This window comes from Cuculus canorus, chromosome Z, assembly GCF_017976375.1.
Source record: "Cuculus canorus isolate bCucCan1 chromosome Z, bCucCan1.pri, whole genome shotgun sequence".
NCBI lineage: Eukaryota > Metazoa > Chordata > Aves > Cuculiformes > Cuculidae > Cuculus > Cuculus canorus.
Window position 1 is genome coordinate 66264945 of NC_071441.1, and position 19312 is coordinate 66284256.

At 39.3% G+C, this 19312-nt stretch overlaps 1 protein-coding gene across 2 annotated transcripts in view; it reads right to left on the reverse strand.

Annotated features, from left to right (window-relative positions):
* Positions 1 to 6663: 6663 nt before the first annotated feature.
* Positions 6664 to 19312, reverse strand: part of TARS1 (threonyl-tRNA synthetase 1) — a 41318-nt gene continuing 28669 nt past the window's right edge. For both annotated transcript variants that reach the window (XM_054055487.1, XM_009566108.2), the window contains exons 6-19: positions 18843 to 18960; positions 18011 to 18075; positions 17851 to 17929; positions 17135 to 17281; positions 16157 to 16255; positions 15285 to 15451; positions 14606 to 14768; positions 14381 to 14518; positions 13579 to 13656; positions 11037 to 11137; positions 10806 to 10910; positions 10095 to 10167; positions 9244 to 9358; positions 6664 to 7921 (exon numbers count right to left, since the gene is read on the reverse strand). In XM_054055487.1, the coding sequence (XP_053911462.1) occupies positions 7773 to 7921; positions 9244 to 9358; positions 10095 to 10167; positions 10806 to 10910; positions 11037 to 11137; positions 13579 to 13656; positions 14381 to 14518; positions 14606 to 14768; positions 15285 to 15451; positions 16157 to 16255; positions 17135 to 17281; positions 17851 to 17929; positions 18011 to 18075; positions 18843 to 18960 (1597 nt within the window). In that variant the 3' untranslated portion in view covers positions 6664 to 7772. The remainder of the gene's footprint in view (positions 7922 to 9243; positions 9359 to 10094; positions 10168 to 10805; positions 10911 to 11036; positions 11138 to 13578; positions 13657 to 14380; positions 14519 to 14605; positions 14769 to 15284; positions 15452 to 16156; positions 16256 to 17134; positions 17282 to 17850; positions 17930 to 18010; positions 18076 to 18842; positions 18961 to 19312) is intronic.

Here is a 19312-nt window from a genome sequence, read left to right on the forward strand (position 1 = left end):
TCTGACCACATCTCTTTTCTCTTTCTATGGCTGATAGCGTGGTTCACTAATTGTTCTGATGCGAAAGACTGGGTCAATGAGTACTAGCAGCTGGCAAAAAACAGTGGTGCAAGAATCAGCAATCGCCTTGTGCCGTGCCTGTTTGCAGTCATGCAGACAGACTGCTCACGTACATATATGCAGAACCATGGTCTCTCATTCTTCTAACAAATGCAATCTAATTAAAAATGCTACTTGGCAAAGCCAACAGAAGAGGCAGTGCAGTGTGTGGGGAGCAGAGCCCTGATTTGCAGGCCTGGAGGTCTGATTCTTCCAGGGATTTGCAGAGCCACAGCGGGTAAGACCCCGCAGCGCTCTGCACTCCTGGTGCCCCCTGTAATTAAATCTCTGGCTCCTCAGAGCAGAGGCTGCCTGTGCACAGCTCTGAACAATGAGGTTTTGATCTTGTTTGAGGTCCCTTGGCATAACATTAATACCATTATATTAAGCATATTACATGATTTACTGCCACATCACCAGGACAGTTTTAAAGAAGAATGACTTTGTGATGAAGGTACAGAGCTGAGGGTGGGAAGCTAAAACTTCTAGTCTGGATTTCTGTTAAAACTTTGAGCTTGGCTTTTATTCCTTCAACTGGCATGCGCAGGTCAGCCATGAGTGAACTAAGGTTTGTAGAAATTCTCTTTAGATTGCTCCATTGGTTGCTGTTCTTATTTTGTCTCTTACTGTGACGTAGATAATCCATTTAAGTTCATGTTATCATGTTCAAAAATAGGCTACATAACAAAGGCACTATGAATTACTGTTCCTAAGCAAATGGTATTCCGCTAGAGGATTGAAGCTGAGAATGAATGGTCTTCCCAGCCAGAGCAGGGAAGAGAGGGAAGTTGCAGAGATGACCCACTTGGCAGCTCTTGGCACATACAAGAAGAGAGATTTCACTGTCCCTGTTTTGGGTTGGCACATGCAGCTGAACTTCAAATAGTCATTCCCTTTATCATCTAAGATAGCATCTGTGCCAGGAGGGCGCGAGCAGCAAATATCCATCACCCCATGGGCCCTCATACAGACACCTGTGCTTTCCCAGTACTCCCTGATAATAGCAAGCCCAGAAACATGTGTCTTAACAAGGGTGATTGTTTAGCTGTGTATGTATGGTAATTAAACCACAATCAGAACAGTGGCAGAGGCTCTGGTCTGTAACTCTCTACAATGTGTGCAGGTCAGCATATTCTTTGGCACAACACAGTGTTAGCTTTCTGCTCTAAATCAGGGCTGGGCATGGGCAGGGGAGGCAGCTGGACGATGCTACTGTCAGCAGGCAATGTGGACACAGCATCTTCAGCTAAAGATAGAAATGGGAGTTTTGACCTTGGTGCCAAACAACAATTCCTGACATATTTTTTAACAGATAGTGCAAGAAAGGTGTTACTAAGCAGTGCAATATTTGCTTTTCTGCCTTGACGTGGATGGAAAATTGCATTATTTGGTGTGTCTTAATTCACGTGCAGGCTGATATCACAAACTGTAGCATACTTTCTTCCATTCCCTTGGAAACACTGCTAGACATAGAGTGACATCTTGCCATAGTCTCCCTGCACTATCTTCCGTACATGGACTGAAATTACTTTATCAGTGGTTTATGATACTTGTTCTGATGAGTTTGTTAATTGGAAGGTTACAGATTATCCTGTAAACATAGTACTGCTTTGCAAAGTATTTTTCTGTTGAGGACACAAGGCTAGACACCAATAATTGCATCTTGTGCTCCACTGGTTCTACATGGAGCATCTTGAAATCTCAGGAGTTAATTACTAGGAATTGAAGATTCATTAAACCGGAAAGAGTAAAAAAAAATTCTAACTTGATATGCTGCAGGGGAGAAGAGAGAAGCTCCTTCCTACTAAGTATAAATATGTTTGGAACCTCTGATAAGAGTTCCAGATCTACTAAGCTGCACAGCCCTTGCTTTCTCTGTTTCCTTAGTCTCTTCGCTTTTCTTGTGTCTTTTTCTACATAGGAGAGATCCTATCCTCACAATATACTCTTCTGTAGAGTGTGGTGCTTTGGGTTTGAATCCTCTCAGGCAGAGGAGGGAACAAAATTGGTGATGCCACATCTGGAATAGAGACTCAGGGCGAGTTTTGAGATGAATAAGTCATCACTTCTACTTCAAGGACAAGCAACATCTGGTTGCAGAATCACTTGGATTGAGGCTCTAGTTGTGGACTGGGCTCTAGTTTCCACTTCCATCCTATTCTAGCTTTGAGTTTCTTTAAAATAATATACTCTTCATTGCTCATCAATTTTAATTTCCCCACCTGAAAATACAGAATGATACAAGTCTGTATGTCATTCAATGAAGTGGACATCTGTTGTTTAATGCTCATCTCTGGTCAAGATCTTGAAAGCTTTATTCTGTGAGAAAAGCCTTATACTGAAGAAAAAACAAAATAAACTCATCACTGGGAAGTAAAACGCAAACATTCTGAAATTATTTCTATTTCTACCTTGTGAATAATCTCAAAGTTTTCTGGGAATAAAAGATACAAATAGTTCAGCCTTCTGATGTTGAGGAGTGTAAGGATATCTGCTTTTAAGTGTGAGAATGAGGAACCTTGCTAGCAAAGTGGATGTACAATCCGTCCAGGGATGATCTGTTCAAAGGTATATAGTGGTTTGAAATCCAAAAGATCAATCTTACTCCTAAAGAAAGCCTCTATTGGATCCCTTTGTCCTGTTAGTATGATCTGAAGGTATTTGGACTCCATATGATCCCTCTACTGACACCATCTGTCTTTATATGGAGGCCAGAACGCAGAAGACAGATGTGTAATTTGATTTCTCGTAGCTAAATGGAGTGTTTATGAATGAATGTCAGTGTATGATGATTAAATCTTAGCTGGCAATGGTTTCTTGAAAAGGTAATTCCTCCTATTTTGACATTACTGTGGCTGCAACAATAAAATATGTATTTTCATATTCATATTCATAGTCATAGCTAAGCAGTCCATTGCTCAGTTCATGTGTGTAGCCTGACATCTTTGCAGAAATGCAGGGGCAGAGATTTCACATGCTTATGTGCCTTCAACCCATTAAACAAAAATGCATAGAAATTTTCTGTTTATTGCTAACGTGCTGTAGACAGGTTACAGTTTGTCCCCAACGTGTGCAACTGCGCAATCACATATTAAACATGATTAGATTGATGTCATTGCACATTTAAGGTCTTGCAGAATAGTAAATTAACCTGTGTTAATGTTGCCATGCACACTCAACATAAAACCATTAGTTTTGAGGGTTCCCAAAATGGAGAGTCATGTTTCAGGAATGTAATAAATCAATAAATGTCTGGCTTATAAGCCTGGTTCTTCCTGTGATGGATAGCAAAAGGTGCTTTAAATGTCAGCCCCAAACTGGTATGCAGTGAACATATTCTCTTCTAATCTAGTGAGATAAACCCACCACAGAGTGGAATGATTCAAACTCCAGGGAGCTTAATTGTACTCTGCATCTGGCTGTTGGCAAGGAGAGCACTGTGTGCCTTTGTTCCACCTTTTCTTGCCTAATCTCTGCTCCACTCTGCCAGCCCTCTTCTCCCTGTTTCCGCCTCTGTCTCTCCGGAGAACCCGGAGAAGCAACTCCAAAGGCTTGGAACAATGCTATCTCATGATGCAGTATGGATTCAGCTGTTACGCTTCCATTCTAGTGGTCCCTATCACCTTATATTTCAATAGAGATGGCTATATACTATTGCCTTGTGGAAGCCCTGTCATCTTTAATTGGTATAAATTCTTTTTTTCTGGATTCTGGACACTATGAGTTTCGTTGGTGGTTTGTTGGTTTGGTTTTTTTTTGTTTTTGTTTTGTTTTCACAGGTGCTCTCTGTGCATCTCAGAGCATTTTCTTGTTTGCAGAAGAACTTTGTGATCCAATTAAAGGTTGTCATTTTAAGAGGGATACAGATGTCTTAAGTATTTAAACTAAACACGTAGCCCAGATTACTTACCCTTTAATGTCTGAGAACACTACAAAATATCCGTGGCTGCCCCAGTTGATCTAAGCACGTGCTCTTGGTAGCAATTTATCAGAAGATGTTAATGTATGCCTTGCTCCAGAGGCTCTGCTACAGGGAAAAACTTGAGTGTAAGTCCAAATGTAGTTCATTCCATATGAAAATACTCAATCACAGTGGCTAATAAGGTATCAGGCACAACCAGACAACTGTGAAGGAATATTCCTCCTCTAGGCAGATGGAAAACACTACAGCGGAAAGGCCAAGAGGTTTCTGAAACAGTCATTAAGCACCATGCAGTAGGTACTGTTATTTATTAATAAGTGTATGCTCTGGTAATGCTTTATTTTCATAGCATCAGTGTGCCATTATCTGATTTGAGGGCCAATTGCTTAGATTTTTGCCACAATTGACTGCAATTAAGTAATGGTGGAGAAGACTAAGGCAATCAAGAAGTTACAGAGGGCATGAACTGAGGGTCTGAAGTGGGATTTCAAGGACCACTCTAATACGGGAAAATGCTAACTTGGTAAATCAGTTTTCTTTTTTACCAGAGGGCTTGCTGTTTGCTTTTAGGGGGGAATAGGCATGGAAAAAAAAATTTGGGCAGAGCAAGACTGACTGTGTAAAGGTACCTACGTGAATTAACAATTTAACTCACAGCTGGCTTCTCCCCAAAGGTTATGCTTCACCACTTTTAAAGGAGTTGACAGAATGTTACCGAACCTGAATATTGAAACTGCATCATGTTGTCCCAGTGGTGTAACTGAGGGAGTAGCATCAGCCACTGTGGGAATTCCATCACAAGATGTAACAGGAAGGGCCTTAGTGGAATCACCCATGGTCACAACAGCATCCAGATAGCTCTAGGCAGGGAAACGCTTTCACTGGAGTCTGCAGGACTGAGGAGTTTCACAGAAAACAGAAGGCTGGTGCAGTGATTCCTGCCAGGTACAGAAATTCCTGCCAGACCTTATTTAAGGTATGAGCAAACCAAGGCTGCTTTGAAGTAAAGCAGAGTTGGAGCTGTACCTTATCAGCTGCTCCACAGGAAATGCCCATGGTCCAGAGGAGTCTGCAGCAGAGGTGATTTGCATCCCTATTAAAACCTCCGTAGGGGATGTACAGACTGAAAACCAAGCTGCAAACACTTTGTATTTCTCTTGCCTAATGCTGGCATTCAAAACACGCTCTGCAGCACTGGAGAGGTGGCTTTCAGCTCTCTCAGACCTCTCTGTAAGGAGCTATGCAAAAGCTTCTCTCCTGCTTTAACACGTACTTTCATCATTAAGGATGACACCAAGGGCCTCCTGCCTTAGGAGACAAGCATACTGCTTTGTCAGGAGCTTATTCCAGCCAAAAGAATCACTACCAAACTACACCAAAGGTGCACCTATCAAAGCTATCAGACAAAGTTTCAGTATTCAGGTACAGTAACGTTATGTTGAATCCTCTAAAATGAATGAAGTATCCCTTCTAGGGAGAACCCAAAGAGCAGTGACCAAAGCCTGCTCTTCAGAGGACTTCTGGTTGAACCACGAGATGCTGCTGCTCAGGCCAGCCCGGTTCTGCTTCTGTGCACATCCACTGCTCTTGGCAGACAAAGAACTTAAATAGCAGAGGGTAACGAGTTTAGATGGCACTTAGATGTGCACTGATAGTGATTTGGGTACACACACCTTGGTTCCGTCCACACCCTGCTGGACATGTTTCACTGGATTGTATGCTTAGGAGTTGTTTCTGGTGATACATACCTATTGTAATATAAGTATTATAAAGTACGATCTAAGTCAATGAGGTTTCTGCAGAAGTATAACGTGTCTAAGACTGACACCTACTGAAGAACACGCAGTAGCAGCTGGAGTTTTACAGCAATGGTCTCATTATGCGACCATGGCAGTTTAATGCTAGCATGCCTAGGGATCCCATCAGAACAAAAGGCAGAGCCTGGTGAAAATCAAATACGTCAGCCTAGTGGAAAGGTGATTTGAGACATGAGTCCTAGACAGAAACAGAGCTACCGGCTCATTTTCCGTAGGGTTGGGTATCTACTCTGGTTTTGCTTCAACATTTGCAACATTTGATGAAGTCCTTCTGTCTGCTTCAGGGGTAGCTGACATCCAGTTATGCTGTTTTGTGCAAGGAGCAGTCATTTCCCAGCACAGTAAAGCAGGTGCAAAATACAGAAAATAATAACCCATTTAACTGTAACCAAAATAATTTTGAAAGCAACAAGGCAGTGTAAAGTCAATTGCCCCTTTTTTTAACTTCCACAGAAGTCAGCTGGAACATTTACTCTGAATGAACCAAAGGAGGAACAAACAGATTTTGCTAGAAGTTTCTGGGGTTGTGGTCTAGTGAGACTGAATTCACACACGGTTCAAGTGCCGATATGTTATCATCACCCCTGAGAAAGACACGTGAGGAAAGGTGAGATGAAATGCTTCTGTCCAAGTTATAAAGGGAACAAGGAGACTTGGGGGTTTTCAAAAGATAGGACAGTTAAAACCTGTACTCAGCTCTGTCTGATTTTTGCCAAGACTGCAGCATTAGCTTTCTTTTTAAAGACCACCTTCAGTATCTGTTCGGGTCAGTTAAAGTTAACAAAAAAACAAACCAAAACCAAACAAAAAAAAAACTTAGACCATTGTATTAGATTTTATTTTTTGTCAGTGACAGACATTTACCTCTTGTCAGCCCAATGCACTCAAAAAAAAAAAGCCCCAAGCACAATTGATGAGATCCCTCAGCTGTGAGATAGGTAGAGCTGCTAATAGAGTATGCAATGCCCTGGACTAAAGACTTGGGAAGGAAGTGTCCCACTGAAGGGGACTGTGCCTATTAAACAGAAAAACACCACTTGCCTTAAAGATATAATCATCATTCTTCTTAGTTCAAAATCTTCTTGTTTCTGCTGTGACATATACAGCCTTACTGTGTATGTCACAGCTGTACTGAAAGGACAGCTTAGAGGTTAAGAGTAGAAACACTCTGTTCCCAAGGATCCTGGTTTTACTTACTGCTTCTTTGGCCCTACTACGCCCTACCTTTTTCTAGCAGTCTTATCCCCATTGCACAGCTACAATGACCTTAGCCTTACAGCTGTGTCAGATACTGCCTCTGGAAAAGGGTAACAATGGCTACAGAGGGCAGCTCACTGTGCTGCAGTAAGTGGCCCCACATAAAGAGTGTCACACAGTGACAGCTGAGACACTCCCACAGGCACTAGCTGCTATGGAAGCAGATCTCTGTTCATGGGACTGGGAACTGTTGAGAGTCAATGTATTTATTTGGTGTAAGATCAGCAGACAAGACTGAACAGTATCACATTCCTTGCTAAAGTAAAAACTCCAGAGTCTGCTGCAGTGCATAGTTACTATGCGGTTTCTTAAGCGTGAGGTCTTTTGTTTAGCTTCCATGAAAAACACGTTATCAAAATGTATTTTATTCTTAACAGGGTAGTTAAGATGATATGGGTATCCCTGATTAACATTCACATTTTCCCTTCCAGTCACAGGAAGTAATTTCATCTTGCTTCACCTATCATTTGTCAGAGGCCAGGAAATTTTACTTCAAGGTCAGTGAAAAAACAATTTTTATAAAAAGAGGCTTTTCTGACTAAAGAAAAATCTCTGCTAAAATGAGCAAGAGGTCCAATATGAAATAAATTTAAAACCTGGTTCAGCACAAAAACTTTCTGGCTTACTGAAATAGGAAAACTAGGATCTTTTTTTAATGCCAGGTAGAGCAGACGGTGTTAAAACTCCTCTTCAGCTTGTCTGGAGCGAGAGCATTTCAGTTCCAGCAGTCTCTCCACAGTGTCTGCAATTGTACGCTCACCATGCACCTTGTTATCTCGGGTGCGGATGTTAACTGTTCCACTTGCCTTCTCCTTTTCACCAACAACTAGAAACAAAAAAAATGCAGAGGAATGAACTTAACATTTAGCAAGCCCTCTCCCTCCTCTCACAAGACCTTTAAAAAATAATTCTAAACAAAAATTCTAAAAAGCTTACCAACCAAGACATCACATCTTTCTTCGCCCTCCTCCCAGCTACCCCCACTTAGATCTGTAACAGCCAAAAGCCTTGTTTAATCTCATATAATTTATTAAGTTTTAGTATATGATGAACAGCAGCTTAGCAAAATATGAGTAAAGAGAAAAGTAAATTTCTTAAGACCAGCCTGACTTACTTATTAGAGAGAACTACAAGATCAAAATGAGAAATAAAACATAAGTATAGCATTAGAAAGACAACTTGGTTAGAAATAACCAATAGCTATTTCTTTTCTTCACGGAGACAGCAAGACAGTTTATCGTAAAATTCTAAAGCCACTTTACTTATTAGGATTCAAATACTAAGATAACAAATGTATGTCTCATTACTAATATAAGTTTCATGTAATATTCTTGGAGGTTGCTACAGGAACTTGTATTTCTGGTACTCAATCTACATTTGGTGGAACAACTCTTTGAAACCAACTCTGAACATAAACTAGGTAAGATTTTTTTCCCTGATAGGCTGATTGATTGTGGTTTTAGAGGAAAAAACGTAGTCTTGTCTTATCTGCATCATTTGCTTAAAGTTTTAAAGAACAGAAGAACTTCATTCATGATTCTATCAATTACTCTGAGGGAAAAGTTTCTCTGTTGAAGGTTCATACTAGGCTAAACGACCCAGAATAGTTCTAGGTCAAGGCTAGAGCCTCAATTTACACAACACTAATAATGTAGCCCTTCAAATCACATACTTCAGGGTCAGTTTCTCACTGTCCCTGCTTCACCTGCTTGTGGAAGTCTTCTCCTATGCCTGCCATGTCTAGCTAGGAAGTGCACCATGGCTGAATGCAATGAAAATATGGCATTTCTCTTGCTACATCTGAAACAAGAGCATAAATTACTGGGGTTGCATGGAAAAATCACTTAACACTGACTGAAAAAGGGCAAGAAATTTCGTATATGTCTCCACACTGCTGACCAGAAGGAAGCAAAGACCTTCTCCTAAAGCAGCAGTAATGCCTTGGGCCACAATGATCTCCTTTCCATGACAGTTATACAAGCCAGAAATGCCTATCATGCAGGCAGGGAGGGTCTCTGGAAAAGAGCCTCTTAAAAGCAAAGTGATCTAAACTACTGCTCTCTGCCTTGCTCACAGCAGAAAGATCAAATCCCATAACCTGTGCAAGAAAGTCAGCCAGGATAAGGCAACAAAGGCACTATACATTACCCAGAATAAAGTTATACTGTGCAAGCTGAGCATTTCTGATCTTCTTGTTCAGTGTGCACCCAGGATCTACATCAACATCTGCCATTAATCCAGCATCATGGAAGTGCTGCCTGACCTATGAGAAAAAGTATTTAAACTGTCATTATAGGATACTTGTGACAATCAACTAGTTAAGACTTGTAGAATTAAACCAGTGAAGCTTATCTATCCCCTAAAACAAAGGCACCTTGTCTCAGGCGTTGGAGATGAGCCCAGTCTGAGAAACAAAAAGAGGTCAGCTATCATGCAAGTACCTACACACTAAACTGAGCAGTGAAGAGAGTACCTAATGTTTTGGGCTGAATTTGGGTCATATGGGTTTGACATTGTGAAAGGCAGCAGGATGGTGCAGCTTTCTGATTACAAGACTATTTCTTTTTATTTAGCAGACTATTTTATTTATTTATTAGTGTGCTTGAAAGACGTACAGGAGGAGGTCTGCTGGATGCTAAAAATGCAAAGACCCTTTTTCAACTTTCTTACTGCTTTTGCAAGATGCCCACGGCCACGGGAGACCAGAATCTGAAGGAAAAGACAGCTTTTCAGCTAGCAAGAAAAACTACGTTTTCCAAAAGTAAAAGTGTCAAAAAGTTCAGCATTTGTTGTTCAAATACCCAAAAACTATTTCAGGTCCCTGTTAAGATCCATCTACAAATTCGGCAGCTAATTATCATTATACTGTGAAAACAATACAACATAAGATGCAAAGATTTGTAACGTTTATCTGGAATAAATACTATTAATCATTAATAACCAAGTATCTCAACTAAGTAAAATATACTGAAAAAAAGGCCACAAATCATATACATCACCTTTTGAGCATACTCATCACATGTTGGTCCCACTGGTACCACCATCACCTGCTGCGGGGACAGCCATAGTGGCCTTCAACAAACAAAACAAGTTTAGATAGCTTTCCATGGTTTTTTGGTATAAAAAATCCTATTAACAGATAGGAATAAATTCTACATGACAGATTCATAAAGCCAGCTGCCGAGATTGGGTTCAGCGGTGATGACAGCCCTATACTCATTAAAATTTATCTCCCCAAAAGAGCTCAATGTCATAAATAATTGCACTATAGGCAGCAGTGCTTTCTGACCTGAAGATTCAAGGCATTTAACAACAAACAATAAACAGTAATTAAGTCATTGAGCTTACTACAAACCAACCACGGGAAAACATATACTATTGAGTCTCACTACAATCAAAGGGGTCATCCTCATCAGGTCTTACACTGCAGCAGGTAGAAAGATGACCTACATAAATGAATTGTTGCAACGCAACCCAGCAGCAAAAGCAAAGTTGAGAGATACACCTCACATGCTGCATAAAATAAAGCCTACTGTATCTAGAATTATTTAGTACCTAAGGAAGGTGGTTCAGAAGGAATTGCTCTGTGGAACACCTACGGCATGTCTCTGTAGCAAGCAATAAGAACAACACCTTGCATGCTTGGTGCCAATTTCTCTTCTACATAAATGCGCTCAAACTGGAATAATAAATGTACTTTTCAACGATACCATTTGCCTCCATAGTTTTCAGTTAGAATGGCGATCATTCTTTCCACAGATCCCAAGATAGCCCGGTGAATGATAACTGGTCTTGTCTTGTCATTGCCATCATGGCTGTGAAGAAAGGTGTTGTTTTAAAAAATGTAAGTTTTTTCTTTTTTATGTAAATGTATCCTGTAGAGGAAAAATTAATTATAAGTTAATTATAAAGCAATTAAAACTACCAATCTCTGTGCTTACCTGACAAAGGTGAGGTTAAATCTGACTGGCAGCTGGAAGTCGAGTTGGATTGTAGCACATTGGTGGTAGCGGCCAATGGCATCTTTAATCTGAATGTCAATCTTAGGGGGAAAAAAAGACACAAACTTTTACTACAGCTTAAGATGCAGGCACGCCCCTCTGAAAGTAAACTCATTGTTTTAAGATGGAAGGTTTCACTCAAAGTAGAGGAAGTATATGTAGGTTTAGACAATGTACTTTTACTTCAGCCTACATTAGAACTTAAATGATTTGCTGTTTCTGATGAAAAGTATTAGAGCTAAAAACAGGGTAGGCAAGCAGAGAGAACTACATTTAATACCTAAGACTATTATTTGTGAGTATCAATCAGAGGTTTTCATGGACCTTTTCACTGAGTGAATTCAGCAGAACAGAAGTGAAGGATCAGAACTGAACATGTCTCGCCAAAAACGACATTTCTTCAATCTCAAACCTGCAAACTGACACTCCTTTATTATGCAGCATTTGAATACTTCATAGCTTATGTTACAAATCTAGGGCATGAACACGAGAATGCTACTGTTAAATAGCCCACTTATCAACAGGGATCATATTAATCAATGACACTTGTTCTGACTGAGTACCTACAGCCAAGCTGCTTCTTTCTATTACAATTTACACTTCAACGCCGAGTACACTTATGATACAGGTTAGACAGAGAGACGGATAGAACATAGATTTAGAGTGTCGTGATCTTACTTATTTACCACATGCTCTCTTCTTTATCATTTTACCAGTATGACTGTCTGTCCGGGCTGTATGCCTTATTTTACAAATCAAACAATGCAGTGTTTTATTAACTGAAATTCTATGTCTTATGACCTGCATCCGGATGCCAGAGTTTATCATAGTTCAGCTACTGGAAGAGCTTCTGTCAAAATAAACTACAACCTTCTTTAATTTCAAATCACCTAGTTGCAGACTAGGAAAAAAATATCCAAACAAGTAGTTTAGAAGTACCCTAGGCATTGAAAAATGTAGCCTTAACTAGTTTCCATTAAAATCAGTGCAAAATGATACATTTGTTCACCTTACTTTGGCTACAGTGTATTAGGGGCAAGTATAAAGCTAATTAAGATTAACAAAGTTTCCTGTAGGTATCTGCCTTCTATCAAATCAACTGAGGAAATTACTAAATGTTGTTTGCATTTCACATTATGAATGATTTGCTGCTATAACACATTTCACCTACAACCCATAAAATGAAATTAATTCAATTAGCATACAAAGACAGAAATAGGAACCAGTTTACTAGATCACTGAATATAGACATAAAATGTAGTGCAAGTTTATTAAGAAAAGATTTACCAGTAATTTTGTAACACTGTAATTCTGTAATGCTCAAAGATATCAGGAAATCTAGAAAGCCCTACTTAATCTGTGCAAACTGAAGAGGCAGCTTTAAAAAAAAAAAAACAACAAAGCCACAAAACCAATGCAACGGGCTTTTTACAATATCAAAATGCACCAGCAACTCAATGCTGGTAGGAAACTGTGCCAGTAAAACTAATATTTTTCAAAAATCTGTTTAACCAGTAGATTATTTTTGGTTTCCTCATGACTTAGGATGCTCTTAGTGCCCAATGGATTATTTCTAATGTAGCAATTGTTCTGCTAACACAGATCTTACAGTGCCACCTTCTGTTCACATCTTCCACTACACCAATCAGCTCTGTTTAAGCAGCGAATAGTTTATACATGTAAATGGGATTTAATTGATGAAACGAGTGTTAAAGCTACGTGCACACCAGGATCACAGAGTATTATTTCTCTCTCAGGTATGTCAGAGTTTGTTGTAACTGAAAAAAACAAAAAATTTCAACCAGAAAGCATCTTGAATGGTATTAGATAACAAAATTTCTGTCTTCTAATCCCAGCTCTTAACCAGGAGTTCAGTTTAAGAATCAGTTTTGTTTTACATCCTCCAGCCAAACCTAAACAGCACCAATGCTTTAGAAACACATACTAATGCTGAAAAATTTAGTTATAAAACTTTAAAATGGAAAGGAATGTGCAGGAATGTAAGTAAAAAATAAAAGCTGTCTTTAACAAGGAGATAGCGAATAAAACTCTAGAGCATCACCACCATGATGTTTGCTTCCACTTGCTCAAAATAAAATATGAAGAACATTCTGATGTTTTACTAGCATGTAATGTCCATCTGTGTTTGTTTAATTAACTTGGAGCAGAACGTTAACTAGATGGATATTTTGTCACGGTTAGGTACCCATTTGAAGTCATCTGACAAACACTGCACAACAGATGCCCAACTCTTGTCTTTCCAGAGAAAGCAATGTTTAGCATAATTTTTGTAAACACAGGAAGACTTCGCCATTTCTTCCTGCTCATCTCCTACAGTACAAACAACAGTCTTTGCACGCTATGCCTAGTGCCAAGATTTCCGTAGTATCAATGGAAAGCAAGGAATTGTATAAAACTTCTGTATTCATCATCCACATGGAATTAAAAGCCTAATTCAGCTAGGGGTTAGCAACAAACTAACCTTTGGTCCATAGAAGGCTCCATCACCAGGGCTTAACTCCCACTTCTCACCAAAGTCATTGAGGCTGTTTTCAAGTTGCTAGGGATAAACCACACACATATTTAGCATTTCTCAATCATTCACTGTTTTTTCAGATCACAGCCTGCTGCTACTAATACGTACACTACCAAATTCTTGGTACTTCTCAGTTATTGCTGCAACTCATCTGTTTTCTGAAAAAGGTAAGTTTTGGAAAAGCCCCAGTGAAAAAGAAAACAAAAATCAACTTAGTCCAAATCTGAACAAACAAATGCACTCATTTTGGAAGAGGCCAAACAAGCAGTGTTAACTAAGATGCAAGAGCTTTTTATGCTAGATTCAAAGTCTGTAGATAATAACTGAGAGGAGATTGACTCTTACATACCTATTATCTATTCCTGCCCTATCTTCTCCAAAGCACTGTGCCTGCAGGGGCTAACTCCACCCCTTTCACCATGGAAGCAACCTCTGTTTTGGAAGATGGCACTAAGTCTTATTGCAGGGGCTGCCAGAATTGGTTCTCCTCCTCTTTTTATTTTCTTTTTAAATTACCACGAAATACAAGAAGAGAGAGAAAGAGAGAAACCTAAATTGATTTTGTCATGGTGATTGCTTCTGTATGGAGAGAAAGCTATTTAGAGCAGCCAGACTAAATGGAAGCCAGATTAAAGTTATACTGCTCATGTCCAGCTGTCCCTATACTGCCCAAAAGGCAGTACGTTCTTATAGAATATCCATCTGCTGCCTTGCTTTAATATAAGCAGTTAATAAGACTACTGTTTACCTTTTCAGCCTGATTCCACACTTCAATATCTCCTAGGTACTTTTCAGGACGAGTGGAGAGATTCAGTTTAAAGGAAAATCCAAAGACATCATACACAGCACGCAAGAACTGCAGACAACTCTTTATCTCCTCTTCAATCTTTACAAGAACAGAAATAAAGTCTCAAATATGGAAAAATCAGTTAATCTATCTGATTACCCAATTTAATTTAACAGCAGCCCATACCTGCTCAATAGCACAGAATATGTGAGCATCATCTTGCTGGAACCGGCGCACTCGAGTGAGTCCTGTAAGAGCTCCTGACAGTTCGTTGCGATGCAGAACACCAAAATCAGCCAACCGTAACGGCAGCTCACGCCATGATCTTGGACGATGATCAAACATAAGGCTGAAGGAAAAGTTTATTAGTTGAAGTTCATCCAGATTCAAAACTCTGCAAAGAACAGCCAATGAGAAACAGCCAGTACTTAAGCAGATGCCCATAATGCTAGTGATATAATTTGAATTTAACCGCTATTCACATCTAGTTTTGTCAGCAAAACAAATACAGGTATCCCTTTATAGCTGGTAGGCTTTCCTCACAGCTCCTAAAGCTAAGCATGAAAACCTGAATGCCTAAATTGTCAAAACACTGACAATGTCCCAGTACCTATTTATCCAAGTTTTGCAGTACTGAGGTAAACTTCAGATCTAAAGCAGTCACAGTAACAATGGAAAAAAACGACATTTCTCAGTGTCTCCAGCACACAGATAACAATACTCGTAAGTACATCACTCTTGACAGCATGCCACACCTAGGTACCTGAAAGACAGCCATCTTTGCAACTGAGCAGGCAAAAGTAAAAGGATTTTTTTTTTTATAACCAGCATCATCTTCGGTAAACTGGATTTGCTATGTCCTTACCAGTGCCCTGGACAGTTCATAGGTTTCAGAGCAAAGATTTCTTTCTCCACTTCAAAGGAAAACATGTTGTCACTGTAATGCTGCCAGTGCCCTGAAGTCATCCACAGTTTGCTGTTGAAAACATTTGGAGTGACAACCTCCTGGAATCCACGTTTTCGATACTCATTCTAAAACAACAGACCCAATAAGTAAAATAAGTAATAAAACCAACAAAAATAATGGTAGGCAGCCATTTATGTGCTCCCCTACAGAAATCCATGACTAGAGAAGAGGAGAGAAAAATTCAAGCTGGACATGCCAGGATACACGTCTTCCACCAGCACCACCCCTCCCCCAGACAATTCCTCTGTAGTAAGCAAGAAGAACAAGTTTCCTCCCTGCAAGCCAAGCAGCAGTCTCTAATTATTCAATGACACTTGAAAGTAAATTGCAGTCCAAATATACAATAATCAGACAGACTTGAAATATTACAACAGGAAGATCAGGATTTGTTTTCCCTACACATAATTTCATAACAAATAGTTCTACAAGACCAAATTTAATAAGTTTATTAAAATAAATCAATATGCATAGGTGGAAAAGCTGTAGTGTGAGCTTAGCTGTAGTATTACATGCCAAAGAATTCATAATATAAGGCATCATTATCACTGCTTTAACTGCAGGTATAAAATATTGATAAAAATATAACTTAGCAGAGATTGTAACATGACCGGTTCAGAGAAGGCAGGTTTATTAAGTCCTGTGGCTTACAGAACTAAGAGATTAAACTAACTTGAAATGAATGGCTGTTAATACTGTTACATGTAGCATGCTCTTCGGTATTTTTCTAAAATTAAGCAATTTCTTCTATATTTCCAAAAGACATTACTTACCCGGATGAATTCGATTAACGTGTTATAAATGTAAGCTCCTTTTGGCAAGAAAAAACAGCTACCAGGACTGAGCTCATGGAAGAAAAACAGTTCTTGGTCCTGCAGAAAAATATTTGAAAAACTTACTATTTGTAAACCACCGTTTTTACTTAACATTCACAAATTAATTACTACTGACTGGGCATCACTAATCGAAACATTTCTTAGAGAGATAAAATGAAAGCAATACAAATAGCACAGATGCATTTTCACTAGTTTTAGTATCTCCATCAGTACTCATAGTAGAAGGAGGTTGTTCAGTTTCTCATTTCACTACTGATGCTCCAACACTTCATGTTTACATGTAACTCGTAACTGTGCCCCCACACATCCTCTTGCACAATTACAAGCAATGTTTAGTCCTCCTTTGCCATAATTACTTGCCCATGAACTGTGAACTATAGTCAGCCAATATTAAAACAAACTGTGCACACACTTGAGTACTGCATAGAGTGAATTCTTCCATACATTTTCCTGATGCCCTAGCAGAAGACCTCGTAACAGTGTTCAGGACAATCAATTATGTGACAGGGGTTTCCACCCAAGAAAAAAACTCCAAACCTAACCAACCAAAAGAACATAGGAATGTGTTACAGACTCTGGAATCACACAGAGTGAGTGAACCATTAACTGTAAGGATGAGCACTGCCTGCAGGCTGAAACATTCGGGTTTTGCAGACCTATGTGTTCATATTATCTTCTTTGGAAAAATGATATAATTGTGTTTCAAACAGTGAAAAGTCTAGAAAGAAGTTATTTGCTTTAGGACTTTTGATGCTCTTTGAGAGACAAGTACCTGAATTTGCAATGTGACTGAAAATACACTTGAGTCACATCTTGGTTATGGCAGGAAGTATACACTGTCTTTGAGATGCTTCTAATTAAGGGGTTACATAAACACAGAATCTGTGAAATACAATACTAGAAAAACTGTCTCACCCGCCCTATTTTCCTGTGATCTCTGTTCTTAGCCTCCTCCTGGAATTTCTCCCATTCCTTCAGCATTTTTGCATCTGGGAATGAAATTCCGTAGATCCGCTGGAGGGACTCCATGTCAGCCTTGCCTTCCCAATAGGTAGAAGAATTCTGTATGCAAAAAACCAAATGAAATATTGAAGAAAATAAGGAACCTCCACGTTTTACTACTACTGCCTGCTGTGAAAAGACATATAATTATTAATAAATCACTACACTTAATGCACAACAACTAAAGCAATGAGTTTTAATCTTAAATTCAGAGCACTGATCATCAGAAAAATCGAGAAGGGGGAACAGAACACGTGAAATGGCTTCAAGTTCTCGTCTTCTTATTAAGCCTATTTACCTTCTTTGCAGCCATCCTATTCCAACTGTTTTTTCACATTCAGCTATAATAATCAGCTGAACAAAAATTATAAACTCTGACCAATTCAACCAAGCCTTAAGCCATACTCACATTCCTACCTGTGCTGGAAGCACAGGCCCTTGACACCTATTTGGGCTTCACACCATTTAAATATCATTCTAGCACGATATCCTTTCCCAATTCATTACAATGAGTTTTTGGCCAGGTTACTCATCTCACGGTACTTCTTGGATAAGCCACCATCAATACTGCCCAAAGACAGCAACATATTTTAAGTGAAAAGATTTGTTTAAGGCAGTTCAGCACTTACCTTATGGATTTTTATGGTTTTTATCTTGCCAGTGTGCCTGACATGAGGCCCTCTGCATAAATCTATCAAGGGACCACACCTAAAGATAGGAAAACATTCATCTGATATATTTCATCCTAGAAAGATATATCCAGTAATATTACGATGCGCACATAATTACCTGTATACTGTTGTAGTTGGAGTATTGACCTTCTCATTCAGGATGCGACACTTGAATTTATTATACTGAAAAGAAAAGCAGCACACATTTTTTAACTCCTTGTTCAGCAAAAGAAATGGCTAGCAGTTTAAATTATTTGCAAATCTGATGCTATGCTGCATCAAAACAGGATTTTTAAAAGACGGGAAGACAGAAAGATAGTCAAGTAGTGGATAGTCAAGTTCAAGCTGCCCAGAAAGCAGGCTGTGCATTCTTAGAGAGGCCTCCAATGTGAATGGCACCACGATTCTCCTGACGAAAACTGAGTAATGTCTATCTGAGGAATACCAGAAAATTAATGGCTGCTAAGTCCTTAAAACAAAGGAACAGCTTTCAGTGTTGCTTGGACTTTCTCAGAAGTCCTCACTCTAAAAAAATGTTTTATGAAGCTTTCTGAATGTATCAGCACATGCAGCTACAGTACCACCAAAGCATTTTACTAAGAGCCACTCTAAGGTAGGCATATAACGTTACTGCACATAATATATTGCAAATTAATCTCTGAGGGAAATAAATTAAGAATGCGGCTTGAAAAATTTTGCCAATGTCACCCAGGTGAAGCATAAGAATTTTTATAGTTGCAGAAAATCAAATGCAGATTCGTCAAAACCTAGGAATTACACATTAGGTCTTTTTGTGTGTGAAATATTACAAATGAGCTTATAAGAACATAGCACCTTAAAAAAATAATTTGACAGACCTTTCTCAATCACTAAGAGAACATGCAGCTGAAGTTACAAATACTCAAAGAATAACTGTACGATGCTAGAAACAAACTTCTGGAACAGCCTACCTTAAACATTTCAAGTAGTGTTTCCTTCTTAACTTCTAGTCTTTCAAAGACTTGTTTTTCTTTCATTATCTTTTTGCATAATGTTTCCAAAGTGGAGAAGTCATTACTTGATACACCCCTAAAATAAACACAGGCAAAAAGTGAATAATTCGTGCTTTCACCTGCAGTCTCTGATCCAGCTGCAATGCACTAGCCTGCAGATAGGACACACTGCAAAGAACGAAGCAATCTGCAGTAGATCAAACCACAGTATTATAGAATGGTTTGGGTTGGAAGTGACCTTAAAGCCAGCTTCACTCCCCCGTCATGAGCAGGGACACCTTCCACAACACCAGCCTGCTCAAAGCCTCATCCAGCCTGGTTCTGAGCAACCCTGGGAATGGGCCATCCACAACTTCTCTGTGCAACCGGTTCCAGTGCATCACCACTCTCAAAGGAAAAAACTTCTTCCTAATACCTAATCTAAATCT